The 16,605-nt window shown below is 51.4% G+C and overlaps 3 protein-coding genes across 4 annotated transcripts; all 3 read right to left on the bottom strand.

Annotated features, from left to right (window-relative positions):
* Positions 1-495: 495 nt before the first annotated feature.
* SENP3 (SUMO specific peptidase 3) lies at positions 496-9,670 on the bottom strand. Of its 2 annotated transcripts, none has more exons than XM_070389397.1 (11): positions 9,012-9,442; positions 7,603-8,328; positions 5,032-5,271; positions 4,831-4,942; positions 4,302-4,449; positions 4,125-4,172; positions 3,638-3,715; positions 1,826-1,963; positions 1,558-1,641; positions 1,386-1,436; positions 496-922 (listed from the first exon to the last, which is right to left on the bottom strand). In XM_070389397.1, the coding sequence occupies exons 1-11, from the start codon at positions 9,082-9,084 to the stop codon at positions 812-814; spliced, it is 1,809 nt and encodes a 602-aa protein (XP_070245498.1). In that variant the 5' UTR covers positions 9,085-9,442; the 3' UTR covers positions 496-811. The 2 variants fall into 2 exon arrangements, with proteins under 2 accessions (XP_070245498.1, XP_005894851.1); XM_005894789.2 differs by lacking the exon at positions 9,012-9,442 and adding an exon at positions 9,469-9,670 and having other exon boundaries at positions 497-922.
* Positions 9,671-9,858: 188 nt separating this feature from the next.
* TNFSF13 (TNF superfamily member 13) lies at positions 9,859-13,473 on the bottom strand. Its single transcript, XM_005894785.3, has 6 exons — positions 12,410-13,473; positions 11,977-12,055; positions 11,797-11,844; positions 11,535-11,653; positions 11,186-11,324; positions 9,859-10,938 (listed from the first exon to the last, which is right to left on the bottom strand). The coding sequence occupies exons 1-6, from the start codon at positions 12,665-12,667 to the stop codon at positions 10,829-10,831; spliced, it is 753 nt and encodes a 250-aa protein (XP_005894847.1). The 5' UTR covers positions 12,668-13,473; the 3' UTR covers positions 9,859-10,828.
* A 401-nt stretch (positions 13,474-13,874) lies between these two features.
* On the bottom strand, positions 13,875-16,342 carry TNFSF12 (TNF superfamily member 12). The gene is given in 5 exon segments (XM_070388923.1): positions 13,875-14,448; positions 14,450-14,613; positions 14,805-14,963; positions 15,028-15,079; positions 16,338-16,342. Coding segments are annotated over 5 exon segments (465 nt in total). The 3' UTR covers positions 13,875-14,363.
* Between the last annotated feature and the right edge of the window lie 263 nt (positions 16,343-16,605).

The raw sequence follows: 16,605 nt of genomic DNA, 5'->3' as shown, positions 1-16,605 counted from the left end.
ATCAAGAACCATATCCCAGCGGCTAGGAGGGTTCCTGGGCTGGAAGAAGGGATGGAGTAAACTGATTTATGAGTTTACTAGCATCTGGGGTTGCTGTCATAAATCCTGCCGGCCCCGTTAAGTGTGCTGTTTCCCCAACTTTAGCACCTCTCAAGCTCCCTTATTTTTGAGGCTTACCAACCCTCCATACTTCCAGCCTGGCGCCCCCCACTGGGGGATTCTTTTTGTGGACGGCATGGTGGTGGTGCTGTCTGAGCCACTAATGGAAAGCTCGCCCCAGGAGTCTTAAATCCCATAAGGGGAAGCTAACAGCACTGGCTGGAGGAAAGCCTGAGAGCATATCCACTAGGTTGAGGCCCCTTAAGGAAGACCACCACTATGTTATCTCCAAAGGATCCTTTATTGACAGAGGAGGACCGTGGCATTTATATATATATATATAAAAAATGTTTGACGATTTGGCAGGCAGTAATCCCATTGCCCGCCCACCACCCCTAGATTTTTCTGCCCCCCCACTCCCGCCCCTGCACATGGAAGGGAGATGACTGCCCCACTCAGGCCACAAGGCCATACTCCCTTGCAGACAGCGGGAAATAGGGGATTTTCCATGGCCACCCCTTGAACATCAGAAATCAACAAGTATTCTCTCAAAGGGAAAAAAAAAATACAGAAATCAAACATTTAAATATGAAAAACCAAAGGGAACTGGGTGGAAAGAGGCTAAAGACAAAAGGAACTTGAGTTTCTTGGGAAGGGTCTCCCATGTTCCCCTGCCCATTAACAAATGGGCTTGAGGCCTGGGATACGAGGCTCACACAGTGAGTTTGCAGTGACACAGCTCCTTGTAGATCTGCCGACGAAGTTTGGGCATGTCCTGCTGAGTGAAGCTGAATGGCTGAGACAGGGCCAGGTGCTTGCAATACTGGGGTTAATAAAGCAGGCCATGAGAACCACCTACTGAGCACGGCCCCCCACCACCACCACCCCCAGTAGGACCTGTGCTACATATTTCTTCTGATACACCTCTCACTGGATCTTTCCAAGAATATTCCCATTTCAAAAACAAACGAAACCAAGGTCCCATAGGCTGGGGTTCAAAAAAAGTCTGACTGTAAAGCCAAGGTTCCTATTTGGTACATAAAATATCAAATGTTAACAGAAAACACTTTGCATTGGGGATCAGAGGCAGCTGTATCAGGGCCAGAGCCCAAGGATCCAGTCCGAACATGGTATGGAGAAGCCAAGAGAGGACCAATGAAATCAGGTTTTCTGCATTCTAACACGTAGGGTTACTCCTGCTACGTAAGTGGTTCTAAGTCAAGTGAGGGAGGCTGAACAGCTTCCCCTTCCCTCCCAACTCTTTAACCCACCTAGTATCTGCTTACCTGCAACACAAAGGCGCCACAGTCACTGTCATTATTCTGCCTGGCCACATTCTGGAGAAGAAGAAGAAGGTAAGCCCTTCTCCTGGAGACCCTATGTGTATAGCTTCAGCTTCTGCCTCCTACCACACCCCCCACCACCTCAACCCTGCTTAAACCTCCTCTAGGAACTTACCATTTTGAAGTAACCTTTCCAGCCCTGGTGGAAATCCAGCCGGTCTTTCTTCACTGCCTCTGCCTGCAGATACTTGGCAATATGCTATGTAGATGGAGGAAAGAAGGAAGTGAGCCTCTGCATTTCCCAACTGAACCCAAGCTGTGCTGGTCACAGGCACCAAGCCCAGGTTGCTCATCAGAGACCCAAAACCCAACCTTCTGCCTGAAATGCCTTGCCACTGGATCTCCTCCCCACATTCTGCCCACCTTTCCCTCCCCTCTCAAACCTTAGGGCAGCGGCGGTTCAGGGTGCGCTGCGAGTCAAAATAGGTGATGGTGCGCCGCCTCACGTCAACAGAGATGAGGGACCAATGCACCTCCAGGTGGATGGGGATTAGCAGGAGCTCTTTATTGAAGATGTCCACCTAAGGAGGCAGGGCTGGAGGTCAAGTAAGATAGCACAGGAGGAGGAGCAGGCAAGGAGCTAAGTGGAAGAACTCAACTCCTAGCCCCTGGACCGTGAGGCAAGGCCCAGCATCTGGATATTCGGATTCTTGGGCTTAAGGAGGAAAGCAAGACAGAGGAGGTGGTACAGAACAAACACTGGAGGGCCCAGGATAGGCCAGGTACTTTTTACACATTAAAGGTACAAATGCTTAGTAGGTTCCAGATCCTGGAGTCAGACTCTCAAGGTTCAAACTCAGCTCCTCCATGTATGACCCAAGTAAGTAAGTAACCTGGGTTACTAACTTACTTAGTTAAGTTACTTGGGTTACTAAGCAAGTTACTTAGTAACTCTATACCTCAATTTCTTTTTCTGTAAGACTGAAAATAACAGTATCTATCCTCACCTGTTTGTTACACAGATTGAACTAGTTGATATCCACAATACTCTAAGAACAATGCATGGCACCTAACAGATGCTCAGTCAGTTAACACAACAATCCTGAAACAAAGTTCTCATGAGGAAACTGGCTTGGAAAAGTAAAGCAACTTGCTCAAGGTGAGAGAAATAAGAGATGACAGAGGTGGAATTTAAACACAGGACACAGGCATATAGAAAGCCAAGTTCTTTCCCATGCATGTCACCCCACCTCTACAGGGAAACAGGAATTAAGAAATACTAGAGGCAATAGCCCTACCTCACTATTGGAATTTCCTGGCCTTTGAATCAGAGGACAGTAAACTAATCAGAATGGAGAAAAGAACTCTTTCCCACCCCACCAAACCTGCTGCCCTCCGCCTTAATTATATTCCCCAGTAACTTAGGCCAAAAACCTAGACATCATCCTTGATTGCTATCTTTTCCTCATCTCTCATGTCCAATCCATCAGAAAGTCCTATTGGTTCTACCTGCAAGAGCTACCCTAAATAAAACTACTACTATCGATATTTCCACATTGACCACTCTGGTCCAAGTTTCTCATCAGGACTTCTCAGCTACTCTGTTTAGTCTGCCTGCTTCCACTCTTGCCCTCTTTCCATCGCCGAAACAGGAGTTTAAAACGTGAGTCACTTCCCAGATTGCTCGACACTCTTCAATGGCTTCTTAGACCACAAAGAATAAAATCTACCCTGGTTGACCCGCCCTCCACGCCTCACATGATCTACTCTCTGACCAAATTTTCTATGGTTTTTCCTTTGCTCGTTCTGCTCCAACCACACAGGCAGCCACACGGGCCCTCTGATCCTCAAATGTTCTTTCTTGCTCTGTATCCCATGTTCCCGGTGTTCCCTTTGCTTAGTACACCCTTGCCCAGATGTGCACAGGGCTGGCTCACTAAAGTATCAGCTAAGAGAAGCCTTCCCAAACCACCCTATCTGAAGTACCCAGCCCCATGCTACCACATTACTGTTTTGTTTACAGCAAATTATCACTAGCTGTACTTTAACTGGCTTATTGATTCTCACCCCTAAAAGGCAATAAGTTTTCCTTATTTAATACTGTATCCTTAATGCCCAGAACAGTACCTGGCACACAAAAGACATTTAATAAATACTTGAAAGTCTGAATGAACAGAGCTGGGGAAAGGATTCACAGGAAACAGAACTCTTCTTTAGAGGCAAGGTGTTACATAAGATGTGAATTCATAACTCACGTTTTTGGTCCACCTTTTCACCCCATCATAACCTTTGGTACGGAGTTTATCATAGAAGAAGCTGTTGAAGAAATGCACCTGTGCCAACGATACAAAAGAGCCAGGTGGAATCAACAGACCGCAGGCCCTCCCGCCACGTGTCCTCTCCCCCGCCCATTCCATTTCATCACAGCTCTAAGGACTGGTTTCCACAAACTCCAGTCCAACTTACTAAAGGTAAAAAGCACAAACTGTTTTCAACCTCATCTTATAAGTTCCCACCCTGATTTGTGGGGCTAGCCATTGGGGAAAAACACTGCAGACTAGGGGAAAGGACTAGAAAAGTTCAGGACCAAGATTACAAATTTGAATTTAACAAATTACCTTCTACTGCCTCTCTCCAGAAAGAAAGACCCTCTTTACGTAAAATGGAAGACATGAGAGACTGAAAAAGCTGCTTAAAACTTCAGAAGTTTTTCCAAGGACTGAAGTATCTAGTTAGGCCTACCTTTTCAGGGACTGTGTCCATGACCAGGTCTCCGTACATGTTCATCACCTGAGGAGAAGACGGGAGGCCACTTGCCATGGAGGGTGTGGCATGGGTACAGGGCTTCCCCACAGAGAGGGCCCCAAATACATTGTTCCCCAAACCTACTCTTGGGCCTGTTTCTCCACACCTCCTTACCTGGTCATTGAGCCAGTTCTGTCCATACAAAGTTCCCAGGTCATCCATGGTCAGCACATGCCGCTTATAGGTGACTCGGAAGCCCCTCACCATGGCATTGCCTGGCATCCGCTGGTATGACTGGATCAACTGCAGCACCAGGCCCTTCCTGGGTAGGTCAAGGGTTGAGTCATGCAAGAGATTGGGGACGGGGCAGTGGCTTGGGCACACAGAAGTACCTTCTACTGCCTAGAATAAGAATCTAAAACTTTTTCTTTGGGTCATGGGTCCTTTTGAGGACTTGCTAAAGGCACACTCCCCTGTAAGAAGCATAGGAATACTTAGGTCCACGTGGTATTTCAGGGTCCCAGGTAAAGGCCCTCCCGGGTGGCTCACGGGGGCTTGGCACCTTGTCTGCAGATTCCTCCCCTTCAGTTCTAGCTTCCTCCTCCTCCCCGACTACATCCCTATGGGAGAAAAGGCAGCAGCATTCTCTCCCCATCTCTCAGGTCCCAGCCCTCTTCCAAAGGGCATCTCTTTCATGCCTCACCTGGAAGGTGCAGAGAACTCCTGCTGGAAAATGTCCTCTAGTTTCTCCACTACCTCATCAGTGCTGAGGGGGATGAGGCTGCCGTAAGTCTGAAGGAATTCATCCAAGATGCCTGAGTGGAGGGAAGAGAGAAAAGTGAGACTCCAGACTCCGATCTCACAGTCAGCTGAGGGGAAGACGAGATCCCGGAGGGCTCCTTACTCTGCACACAGGTGACATGCTCCTCCCGCAGAGGGCTGTGCTGGCCAGCTTTCTCCCCAGGCCTCTCAGCCTCTTCTGCAGTGCCCACATCTGAGCCCTGAAAAAGCTCCTGGGCCACGTGGTCCCCGATGCTGCACACGTTGCTGATGAGGATGCTGGCATCAGGGGGTGCCAGACTTCGCTCTCCTTCTGGCCCAAGTGGTCCCCCAAAGCCATTGGGCAGAGTACAAGAGAGGAGACCTGCAAAGCAGGAGAAACAGGATGGAGGCAAGAAACTCGCTCACATCAAAGAACAATGGGAAGAGTAAATGAGGCACGCAAATTATAAGACCACGAGGAGGAGGAACGGAAACAAAATCTACCAGTACAAATACTAAAGAATGAAAACCCTAAAGCATGAAATACTTATGTTCAAGAGGTTATAAGAGACAGAGAGGAAGAGTTATTACAGGCATACCTCAGAGATATTGCAGGTTTGCTTCCAGACCACTACAATAAAGCAAATATTGTAATAAACTGAGTCATACAAATTTGGGGGTTTCCTGGTGCATATAAAACTTACCTTTACTATACTATAATTAAGTGTGCAACATTATATCCAAAAAGTTAATTTAAAAATACTTTATTACACATGAAAAGATGCTCAACATCACCAATCATCAGAGAACTGCACATCAAAACTAAAATGAGGTATCACCTCACACTGGTCAGAATGGCCACCATCAAAAAGTCTACAAACGAGGACTTCCCTGGTAGTACAGTGGATAAGAATCCACCTGCCAATGTGATCCTTGGTCAGAGAAGAGTCCACATGACACAGAGCAACTAAGCCCGTGTGTCTAGACCCTGTGCTCCACAACAGGAGAAGCCACCACAATGAAGAAGAGCCCCCCCTCTCGACAACTAGAGAAAGCCCATGCACAGCAACAAAGACCCAGCACAGTCAAAAAAATAAATAAACCCCTCTGTCTTCTTAAAAAGAAAAGTCTAGAAACAACGTTGGAGAGGTGTGGAGAAAAGGGAACCCTCCTACACTGTTGGTGGGAATGTAAGCTGGTAAAATCACTACGGAGAACAGTATGGAGGTTCCTTAACTAAAAACAGCAACTACCTGGTGACCCAGCAGTCCCAGTCCTGGGCATACATCTGGAGAAAACCCTAATCTGAAGGGTTTGCACCCTGATGTTCACTGCAGTGCTATTTACAACAGCCAAGACATGGAAACAACCTAAACGTTCGTCAACGGATGAATGGATAAAGAAGACGCGGCCCATGTAAACACCAGCATGTTGCTCAGCCATAAAATAAAGAATGAAAAAGCTCCCATTTACAGCAACGTGGATGGACCTAGAGATTATCATACTAAGTGAAGTCAGAGAGAAACAAACCACTATCACGTGTATGTTGAACCTGATTTTTAAAAAAGATAAACTTATTTACAAATCAGAAACCAACTTATAGAAATATTGAAAACAAACTTATAGTTACCAAAGGAGAAATGTGGAGGGGAAGGATAAATCAGGAGCTTGGGATGAACATATACACACTACTATATATAATACAGGACTTAGTATATATAGCACAGGGTATTCTACTCAATATTCTGTGATCACCTGCATAAGAATCTAAAAGAGAATGAATACATGTATAACTGAATCACTTTGCTGTACACCTGAAACTAACACAACACTGTAAATCAACTATATTCCAATAAAATAAAAATATTTTTAAAAAACCTCATTGCTAAAAATGCTATCATCTGAGCCTTCAGTGAGCAGTAATCTTTTCAGGAGTGGAGGCAATGAAATATTTCAAGAATTACCAAAATGTGACACAGACATGCTACTGAGCAAATACTGTTGGAAAAATAGCACTGATAAGACTTGCTCTACTCAGTGTTGCCACAGACCTTCAATTTGTAAAAAATGCAATGTCTCTGGAGTACAATAAAGTGAAGCACAATGAAATGAGGTATGCGTGTACTCAAAAACAGAAGGAAAGCAAGAAAACATTAGGTTTCAGAGAGATGTAAATTTCAAAGATATTTCTCATAATGCCTCGCATACTAGCATAGTACCTGGTATACAGCAAAGACTCAATAAATAATCAAATAATTAATAAAGACAGCCTGATGTTGTTTAGTTGGGGTTCTCCAAAAGAGAAACATTCTGAGTGAGAATGTCACACACAACTGTCCAGGTGACGTACTCCTCTACCCAGAGAGGTCCATCCCACCACTCTAAGAATGAGATGTACATGCATGGGGCACTCACCCTCAGAGGCCAAATGAAGAGAGAGTTCAAGCAGACACGACTGGCTTTTCTAAACCATGATTCCCTCTCTCATCTATGCACAGGGCACCTACTTAGGAATCCTGTTTCCAGGCCCTGACTCTCTTCCCAGTCTTAGTTCCTGCTCCGAGTGGGGCTTAAAACATTGCACAACTGTTCTGCAACATCTCTCTTTGCCCTCCTACTTTCCTTAGACCCAGCTCTTATCACAGCAAGAGACTCCTGGTCTCCCAGGATCTTAGCCCTCTCCACCCTCTCCTCTGCCCCATTCCCACCTTACCGGAGTCAGGGCCCAGAGGAGACTTTGGAGTCCACCTTAATCCATCTTCCTCCATGGGGGCCCCAGAGGGCACTGGTGGAGACCCTCTCACCCCATCCTCAGCCATGAGAGCACCTAACAGACTCAGCCGGGGTGGAGGTGGTCCCCGGGGGGAGTCAAAACGACAGCAGGGGGATGGCACCTGTGGTGTCACAGCCCCTTCCCGGGGTGAAAGATGGTTCTTGGGGTGTGCGAGGTTCCGCCGCCGGCCCCGGTGGCGCCCCCAAAGCTTCCAGTGGAATGTCAGCGAGGTGCTTTTTGAGTAGAGCAGCATCCGGAAGGCTCTCATAGCTCTGCGACGGCGCTGTGAACAGGTTTTCCGATGAGTAGGGCGGGGAGGGCGAGGCCTCTGGGAAGCTCCCAGCTGACCCCATCTGGGAGGCAGCCTCCAAGCTGCCACTTCCTCCTCCTCATCTTCATCTTCGTCGTCCTCTTCTTCCTCCTCCTCTTCACTAGCTGAGGCATCAAAAGAGGGCCGAGGGACAGGGAGGCGTCTGGTTGGCACTGTGGTCCCTGACCCAGGGTCTGGCCCAAACCCTCCACCTGATTTGAGTCGGGGTTTAGGGGGTGGGGGCCAACGAAGACGCTCCCGCCTGGGACTTGAAAAAGCTGGGGCTATGCCGGGTCCAGGAGGCTCAGGCCCCCAAGACCCAGTCCCTTGTATAGTCTCTTTCATCTTCCAATAGCCTGGAAAACAAAAGTTGGGAGTGTCAGAATCCAAACATCCTACACCCCAGATCCCACCTCTCTTTCTCAGCATGCGTCTTCTGCAATCAGACACAAATAAACTACTGAAAAGAGAGATTTCAAGCAGACATGACTGGCTTTTCTAAACCAGCACTCCCTTTCCTTAGACCCAGCTCTTAACACAGCAAGAGACTCCTGCTCTCCCAGAATCTTAGCCCTCCCCACCCCCTCCTCTGCCCACTCCTAACTTCAGATCTTCCTTATAGTTAACATGGTCCACAAGCTGCCCTTTAGAGTCTGAGGCAAGGAAGAATGGCTAAGCAGCAGGCCTCAGGGCTCCTATTTCTCAGATCCCCACATCAAGCCTAGTATTTTCAGGCTCCACTTCTCTACTTGAATACCACCAGGGGCTTCCCTGGTAGCTCAGACGGTAAAGAATCCGCCTACAATGCAGGAGACCTAAGTTCTATTCCTGAGTCAGGAAATCTCCTGGAGAAGGAAACGGCAACCCACTCCAGTATTCTTTTGCCTGGAGAATTCCATGAACAGAGGAGCCTGGCGGGCTACAGTCCATGGGGTAGCAAAGAGTCGGACACGACTGAGCACTAACACAAGTCTATTGGCACAAGGGATATCCTAATTGAGAGCTAACAAGGGAAATGGCTCAGTACGGGAATACTGACATTGTACAGAGATACGTGAGAACACAACTTCCGCCGGGAATCCGTAAACGAGAGTGAGAAGAGAATTCTCCATCACCGTGGAATGAATGGGGCATGCTCGGGTCGTCTCAGGAGGGAATGGGGATACGAGGGCTACGGTTCAGGTCATAGAATCTAATGAGAAGGGAAGGATTTTAGAAGAAACTGAAAGAGAACCGGATGGCGCTTAAGGAGCCGAGTCAAGGCGCGCTGAGACGGAACTCAGCCGAGCCAGGTTGGCCCAGCCCCCTTCCTGCTCCGTCCTGGAGACCAGAATACGTCCCAGCACCGGTGTGGTCCTACAGGCTCGGGAGACTCCGCGTGCAAGGGCCTTAGAAAGCCCCTTCGAGGGCCTCCTGGGCCCCCATTAGGTGGGAATGGGGTCCAGAAATGGGAGAGGCCGTGGCAGAGCTGGGGGGAGGGGAGGGGGCGTCCTCACCCAGAGCGGGGAAGCCGGGCGGACAGGCCCGAGGACGGGCGTCTCCGGCCTCAGGCTTCCCGGCTCATCTCTCCGGCGGCGGCGGCCCCACCACTTCTGCTGTCTTCAGGCGCAGCCGTCTCAATTTAGGATTCCAACGCTTCTGGGCCGCGCGCCGCGCCGCCCCACCGTGGCCGCCTCTTGCTCTGCTTCAGCCTCCACCTCCACCACCTCCCCCTCCTCCTTCCCCTCCCTCTAGCCCCAGGCCCACCGGCCGCGGTGGCGCACAATTAGTGCGTCACACCCGGCGAAGAGCGCCGGCGGGGCCACCACGCGCCTAGCCCCGCCTACCCGAGAGCGTAGACGCCCCGGGACCGTCAAGCCCACAAGCCCCACGCAGGGATGCGCCTGCGCACACCCGCTGAACCCGAGCTGCGCCGGGCAGCCGCTCCATTAGTTCTTTTGCGCCTGCGTGTCCTGTGCCGATCTTCCGCCCTCCGCTCCCGCGCCGTGTATCCTGGTGTTCCACGCACCACGGCCTGAACTGGGGGCCCTGACACGTGGGTCCAGTGAAGCGCGTCGGAAGAGGGCTGGGAGGTCCCGGTGCGTGGACGGGGCTGAGGCACAGCAGTGGGGGAAATGGATCCAAGATCTTATTTATTCTTTATTTTTAAATTTTAGGCAAGGCTTGCGCAGAAAGGAGAGATCAGAGGAGTGAGTCAGGATCAGGACTGGGGTGTAAGATTTAGCCAAGGCGACCCGGCCTGCCGGGCCACGATAGTGGACAGAGTGAAGGCAAAACTTGGGACCTGAAGAGTTATGGTGTGGCTTAAAGGGGGCCGTCGTCATCCGGCACCCTCTGCAGACCGGCGCCTAACAACACCTCTGGAGATAGTGATGGAAACTGGAGCCCAGTAGATGGAGAGAGCGAAGTGAGGATGGGGCTTCTTGTGGGGTGGAGAGGCAGAGGGTACCTCAGAACCAGGAGTTTGAGCGGAGGAAGAACTCGTGGACATTTGCCAACAGGATGGTTGTCTCAAACCGCCGCTAGATGGTGGTGCTGTTCTGGAAGCATTCCAGTGGGACCCAGAGCAAGTCTAGACAAAGCCTGGCATTTCCCACCCCCACCCCTACCCGACTCCCTCAAGAATTTGGGGCTGGATGGAGAATAAGAAGAAGCTATTCTACCTCTAATATCCGTGAATTCAAAGTCCTGGGGGTGAGGGTGGGAAGAAGGGAGAGTCATGAGCTGTCAAACCTGGGGGCAGAGGCAGGCCTCTGTTCCTGACTGTTCCCTGTCCTTTGTCTAATCAGCTCTTGGCCATCTCCAAAGTGTACCCACCCTGGTCTTCCAAGCTCAGAACTACCTTTTACAACACAGTCACAGTTTCACAAGCCCCAGGAAGGTTCCATGTGGAGAGAGGCTAAGTTTGGCCCTTGCCCGAGGGATTACAACACTCAAGATATCCCCCTGGTGTAAATGGAAGACACCTGAGAAAGGGGAGAAAACAGATGCTCAGTGAAGCACAGCCATACAGATAATCTGATTGTTTCCCCTCCCTTATCCAGCTCAACCTTATGTTTGCCTCCTGTAAGGACTAAGGCATTCTGTCCTTCATTCCTCACCTCCGCTTCTATACCCCAGCTTCCAAGCCCCTGCCATAGCTCCCCCACTGGTGCCCCAGGTCAGGGATCTGCTCCCCTCACATGCACATTCCACTGCCCACCCACCTCTCACCTGCACTGTAGCAGCTGTTGTAGGCCCAGTCAGGGTTGGAGGGCATGCTTTGTATGCATCGGAATAGAGTCTCCTGCCTTCCTTGTCCCTCCCGAGATACCATCTGACCCATGGTGAAAGTCTCATCATGAAACAGGACCTGACAGGGAAGGGAGGGGATGCTAAAGAAAGTGGGCTGGCATGGCTCGGGTCCGGACAGCCTCAGGAGCCCTGACAAAGGAGCCGAGGAAAGAAGAAGGGCCCTCTAAGTGGGGTATAAATAGGGGTTGAGAAACCTCAGTGCTGGGGTACAAGGCTTTGGGAAAAGACCTCCAGGCCCTCAGGTGAGGCTCGGGATATTTGGGGTTACCTGGCTGTACAGCAGATAAACTCCAGCATCCCAGACTCGAACAACATATCCTTGGGCCTCCAAGCCTCGCCCACGCTGGAGAGCTGGTTGCCACATCACTTCTGTCACATCAGAGTCCTCTGGAGGCAAAGAATGTGGCAGTGAGGATTTCTGTGCACACTCAGACACTTATTCTCTAAGGTTCTCTTTGGCCAATGTGCCAATCCCACACTTCCTAGATCTTGCCCCCCACCCCAAAGCCGTGATTGGAAATAGTGCTCACCCTTGGAGGTAATGTTAATGGGAACGAGATGCAGAACTGAGCGCTTCTCTGGGGAGAGAGAGAGATCTCAGCAGTTGCGAGGCTGTCAGCCCTCCGCCCTCGCCCTGGCTCAGGGTTGCAGTCTCCAGATCCCCCTGCTGTGGATCACCTCCCACCCCTGCTGCACCCCGGAGGCCTCACTCTTATGTTTACGGGTGAGCACTGCTCTCCTTCTCCGGGATCTCTCCCCATTCTCCCGGCCTTCTGTGCCATCAGGGCTCTGCTCATGGAAAGAGGGTCAGGGTTAGGCTAAGATGCAAGGGTCCCAGAAAGCCTTTCCCCAGCCCTACCCCCCACCTCCCACCTACCCCAGGAATGCCTCACATCTCTCCTGCACCTTTCCCCAGCAACCTGAGTCTGGGTACTGGCTCTCCTCCAGAATCTGTTAGGTATGAGAAGCATTAATCTTTAACAATTTCCTTTCCTGGAATGGTTGCTCCCTTGACCTCTAAACCCTGGGACCCTCTCTTGCACCCATTCCAAACTTTGCCGACCAAGCAGCTAGAACCGAGAGACCCAGAGACCGCCCTGCCACGCATCCTTTTCTGCCAGACATGCTTCTTCCCTCACTCACCTGCTCCTGGAGATTCAGCCACGGATTCCCTTCTCCCTTCTCGGAGGGCCCTCCATTCCTCTGCAGCCGGGTCACCTCTCTCCTTAAGGTCTGCAGCTCGGTTTGTTGGGTCAGCAGAACCATGGCGCAAGCCACAGCCCCCAGAGCCGCCCCCCAACTCAACCAGAGGGCAACTGAGAGCGCCGGCTCTCGGACGGGGCCCCCCATGTCTCCCTGGGGCCCTTTGGGGCTTAGCAAGGAAGGAGATGAGGCCGGCATGAGCTGGGGACTCTGCCAACAGCTGTGGTCTCAGGAGTGGGGTGGCAAGGAGGTGACGGGGAGGGTGGGGGTGCAGGCAGTGGTGCAGAAGGGAAGAAGGGCGTTACGCAAGGGAGGAATAAAAAGGAACTTGAGAATAAAAAGAAGGGAGGCGGGAAGCAAGCTGGGGCACTGCTGGTGCTCTTGGCACCCTGCTGCGGGGCCAGCACTGTCCCGAGACCCCTCACCTCCTCCAGCCTCAGAAGAATTTGGTGTTAGTCTCTCTAGGAAGGACAGGGCTGCCAGTGACACCCAGGAGGAGCGGCCAGAGCGCAGGAACCCCGGGGCGGCCCCAGAAGTGGGGGAGGGAAGGTTGGCTGGCTCTGGGGCATGGTGCCAGGAGCCGGGATGGAGAGACATGCTGGGCAGCACCGAGGGTCAAGGGCTGAGAGTGGAAGACCCTCACGCCCAGGCACAGGTGAGATCTCTGGGGCAGTCTGCTCACCGTGACTGAAGGTGGGCGAGGAGGGGAGGAGAGGGGGTCAGTGGGGAGGAGAACCAGGGTCGGGGAAGCAAGGAACTGGCTGAGTTCCGGGGTTAAGGGCAGGCCGGGTGTGTTGGAAGGAGGCCTGCACTACTCTCTCTGCTGAACTTGGCAAGCGGGACTTCCTGTTTCCCCAGAAACGCTCTTACATAAGGCTCTGGACAAATGAGAAAGAGACAGCCGGAGCGCCCCACCACTGTAGGACTCCTGCCTGGACCCTGGGGCGCAGCTTCCCGTGTTCCTGGGCCCTAGTGTCCCACTTCCTGACCCTGAGCCCCCACATCGCGCCTGCTTCCCTGCCCACCCCCCGCTTCCCTGCTCCCTGCGCCAAGTCCCAGCCTAGGCTGGTGCCAGCACCTGCTGCAGGTGCCCAGGCTGCCAAGAGGAAGGGCTGCTGCTCCTCCCAGCCCAGGGATTCCCCACAGGAGGAAGCCCGCCTCCTAGGTAAATCAGGCCACTTCTGCTGGACCTTGGGCAGAGAATTGATTTTTTCCCCCTGGCAGTTTGCCTTTTGATTCTCTCTCTGCCTGGGGCTTCACGGCACATAGGTCTCCGTGCCCAAGCCTGGATGTCGACCTGGAATTCAGGTGACCGTCGCCCCCACCCCCTACCTCCCAGACCCCCCCTTCCATTGGCCCTCAGCTACCCTGAGGATACCCCCTAAGCCCCAATAAAGAGAGAAACCATGACTTATTCTCTTTAGTATCCACTTATCAACATTTAGTCCCAATAATAATAAAAATAATATCTGTTTTAAAAATCCACAGGGAATTATCAGGGGAGGAGCCTGTCCTGGTCTCTGACCCCTCACATTGGGGAACTCCTGGCCTAGTCCCTGTCTCTCTGGCATCCGGCCCCTCTTAGTGGCTGAAGAGGGGGTATGGAGGACCCATCATCACCCAGAGTACAGTCAACACAGTGTCCTGGGGGGCTGCAGCCAGGGTTGGGGAGTCAGGAGATAAATGGGGCTGGGGAGCTAGTGAGGTGGAGAGCTGGAGGTGGGAAGAGCTGGGAATATTTGCATGGCATGGACCTCACGTGAGCCCTGGCAGCCTTCATTGGGGGAGCGGGGGAGAGCCAGGTCTGGGGGAGGAGCAGCTCAGGGTGGGGCAGAGGGGACAGGGGTGCTCAGAGAGCGGCCGTGGGGACAAGCCACCTGGAAACCATGGCCCTTCAAAGAACTTGGAAGAGTCCAAAGTAGGTGAGGAAGGGGGCAGCCTTGAGTTGGGTCTGGGGGAGGGTGCGGAACCACAGGGAGATCCTGGCGCAGGCGCAAGAGCCCTGACACTTGGCAGAGACGGAGCTGGGGCCCAGGGGAACTGGCCGCAGTGGCCGAGAATTCCTCCAGGCAGCGCAGGGCCAGCGTGTCATCCACCAGCAAGTCCAGCTTCAGGTAGACAGCCTTCCCCTCATCAAAGTGCACCTGGGGGGGCAGGGGAGGGGCGGAGTCCAGGCCTCTGCTGGCCCTGGGCTTCATCTCAGGTGTCCTTAGAGGCCCAAGGCTCCTCTCAGCCCAAACCCCACACTCCCCTCTCCACCTTTAACCTGCCCCCAACCTGGAAGCCCAGCCCTTCTTCAGTTCCGGCTTTACCCGTGGAGCCAGGTGGGGCTTACCTGACAGTACAGGTAGTACAGCCCAGCCCGGGTGACCGTAAATTGCCCGGTCTGGCAGTCATAGCGCAGGGGGTTGGAGCTGTTGATTTTGGCCTCCTCCCAGCCACTCACCGTCCCGTCCACACCTGAATGTGGGTGTTCAGAGACAGGGGGAATCCTCTATAGAACCTTCTCACACTGGCCAGTGAGACACTGAGTTTATAAACCTTTGGGCCCACTTTACCCAGAAGATATCTAGGAGGCCCGGGACAAGGGAGGAGCCACAGCCTAGGGAGCTGGGAGTGTGATACGAAGTTAGGGGAAGAAACCCGACCTAGAGGACTAGAATGATAGACAGCAAGTTCTCACCAGCTGCTTCTGGAGACAGGAGAAGGACTCAAGAAGCACGGGGGCTTTTATAGGTTGTGTCTGCACCATTTGCTCTTTTACTTGGAGAAGGTATGCATGCATTACTTAAATCATATATAACATGGGTTATTAAAATAAAAAATCAAAAGGGAAAAATATAAAAACAAAAAATTAAAAATAATAAAATGGTACCCAAATCTCCATTAATGAATGGATAAGGAAAATTGTGTTAAGTCCATACAATGGGATATTACTCAGCCATAAAAAGAAATGGAGTACTAATGCATGCTACAATGTGGAGGAAACATGAAAACGCCATGCTAAGTGAAAGAAGCTAGTCACAAAGGATCACGTGTTCTATGACTGTCCAGGTGGCGCAATGGCAATCTTTACCAGATTCTAAAGAATCTGCTTGCCCATGAAGGAGACACAAGACATGGGGTTGGATCCCTGGGTCTAGAAGATCCCCTGGAGTTGGAAATGGCAACCCACTCCAGTATTCTTGCCTGGAAGAATCTCATGGACAGAGGAGCCTGGAGGGCTGCAGTCCATGGGGTCACAAAGAGTCAGACATGACTAAGCGACTGAACACGCGTGCACATGAAATTTCCAAATAAACAAATACACAGAGACAAAAAGTACATCAGTGGTTGCTTAGGGCTGGAGGGGATCAGGGAAATACAGTGTGGTGGGTGAAGCATACAGGGTTTCTTTTTGAGGTAATGAAAACTCTAAAATTACTGTAGTGATGATCATACAATTCTGTGACTATACTAAAAGCTTAACTGTACATTTTTAAAAGGTGAATTGTATAGTATGTGAATTATATCTCAATAAAGCCGTTAACAATAACAAAACTAGAGTAAAGGTAATTGCAAATTGTAAAGAAGACAAATAATCAAATGACAAAGCAGGGTCTCAAGTGACTTCACAGTCCTCCATGAGCCGCCCCTGTTTACCTCTCAGATCTAATCTCACACATTCCTCCAAGTCACAAGACTCCAGGCCCTCAGGCCCACTTTCTGTTCCTGCCAGGCACCAAGCTCACTGTTTCCACAGGGTTTTTACTGCTCTTGCCTCCCCCCAGGATTCCTCCCTCCCTTCAGTCAGTCTGCTCTGAGTGACCTCCCCAGGCCTCCCAGTCTGAAATATTAATAGCTAGTCTCCATTAAACTCTCCACTCACCGCATCTCTCTCATAGCAGTCACCAAGGACAGAAATCATCTTTATTTCCTTCTGTGATAGTTTGGGGTCTGCCTCCCCCAAGGAGCAGGGGAATTGGTCTGATTACCGCACCCCAGGCCCTGCAGCTGGGCCTGCTCTGAGCACACACCAAGCACATGCTGGTGGGAAGAAAACAGAGGGGAGGAAGAGGCTGTAGAGGCAGCTGTCTCTTGTTTGGGTCCACAGGCTGCTCTCCGGGGCTTCCAGCACCTCATCTCAGTAGCCTGGG

Source organism: Bos mutus, chromosome 19, assembly GCF_027580195.1.
Source record: "Bos mutus isolate GX-2022 chromosome 19, NWIPB_WYAK_1.1, whole genome shotgun sequence".
Classification (NCBI taxonomy): Eukaryota; Metazoa; Chordata; class Mammalia; order Artiodactyla; family Bovidae; genus Bos; species Bos mutus.
This window is presented reverse-complemented; position numbering and strand designations above follow the sequence as displayed.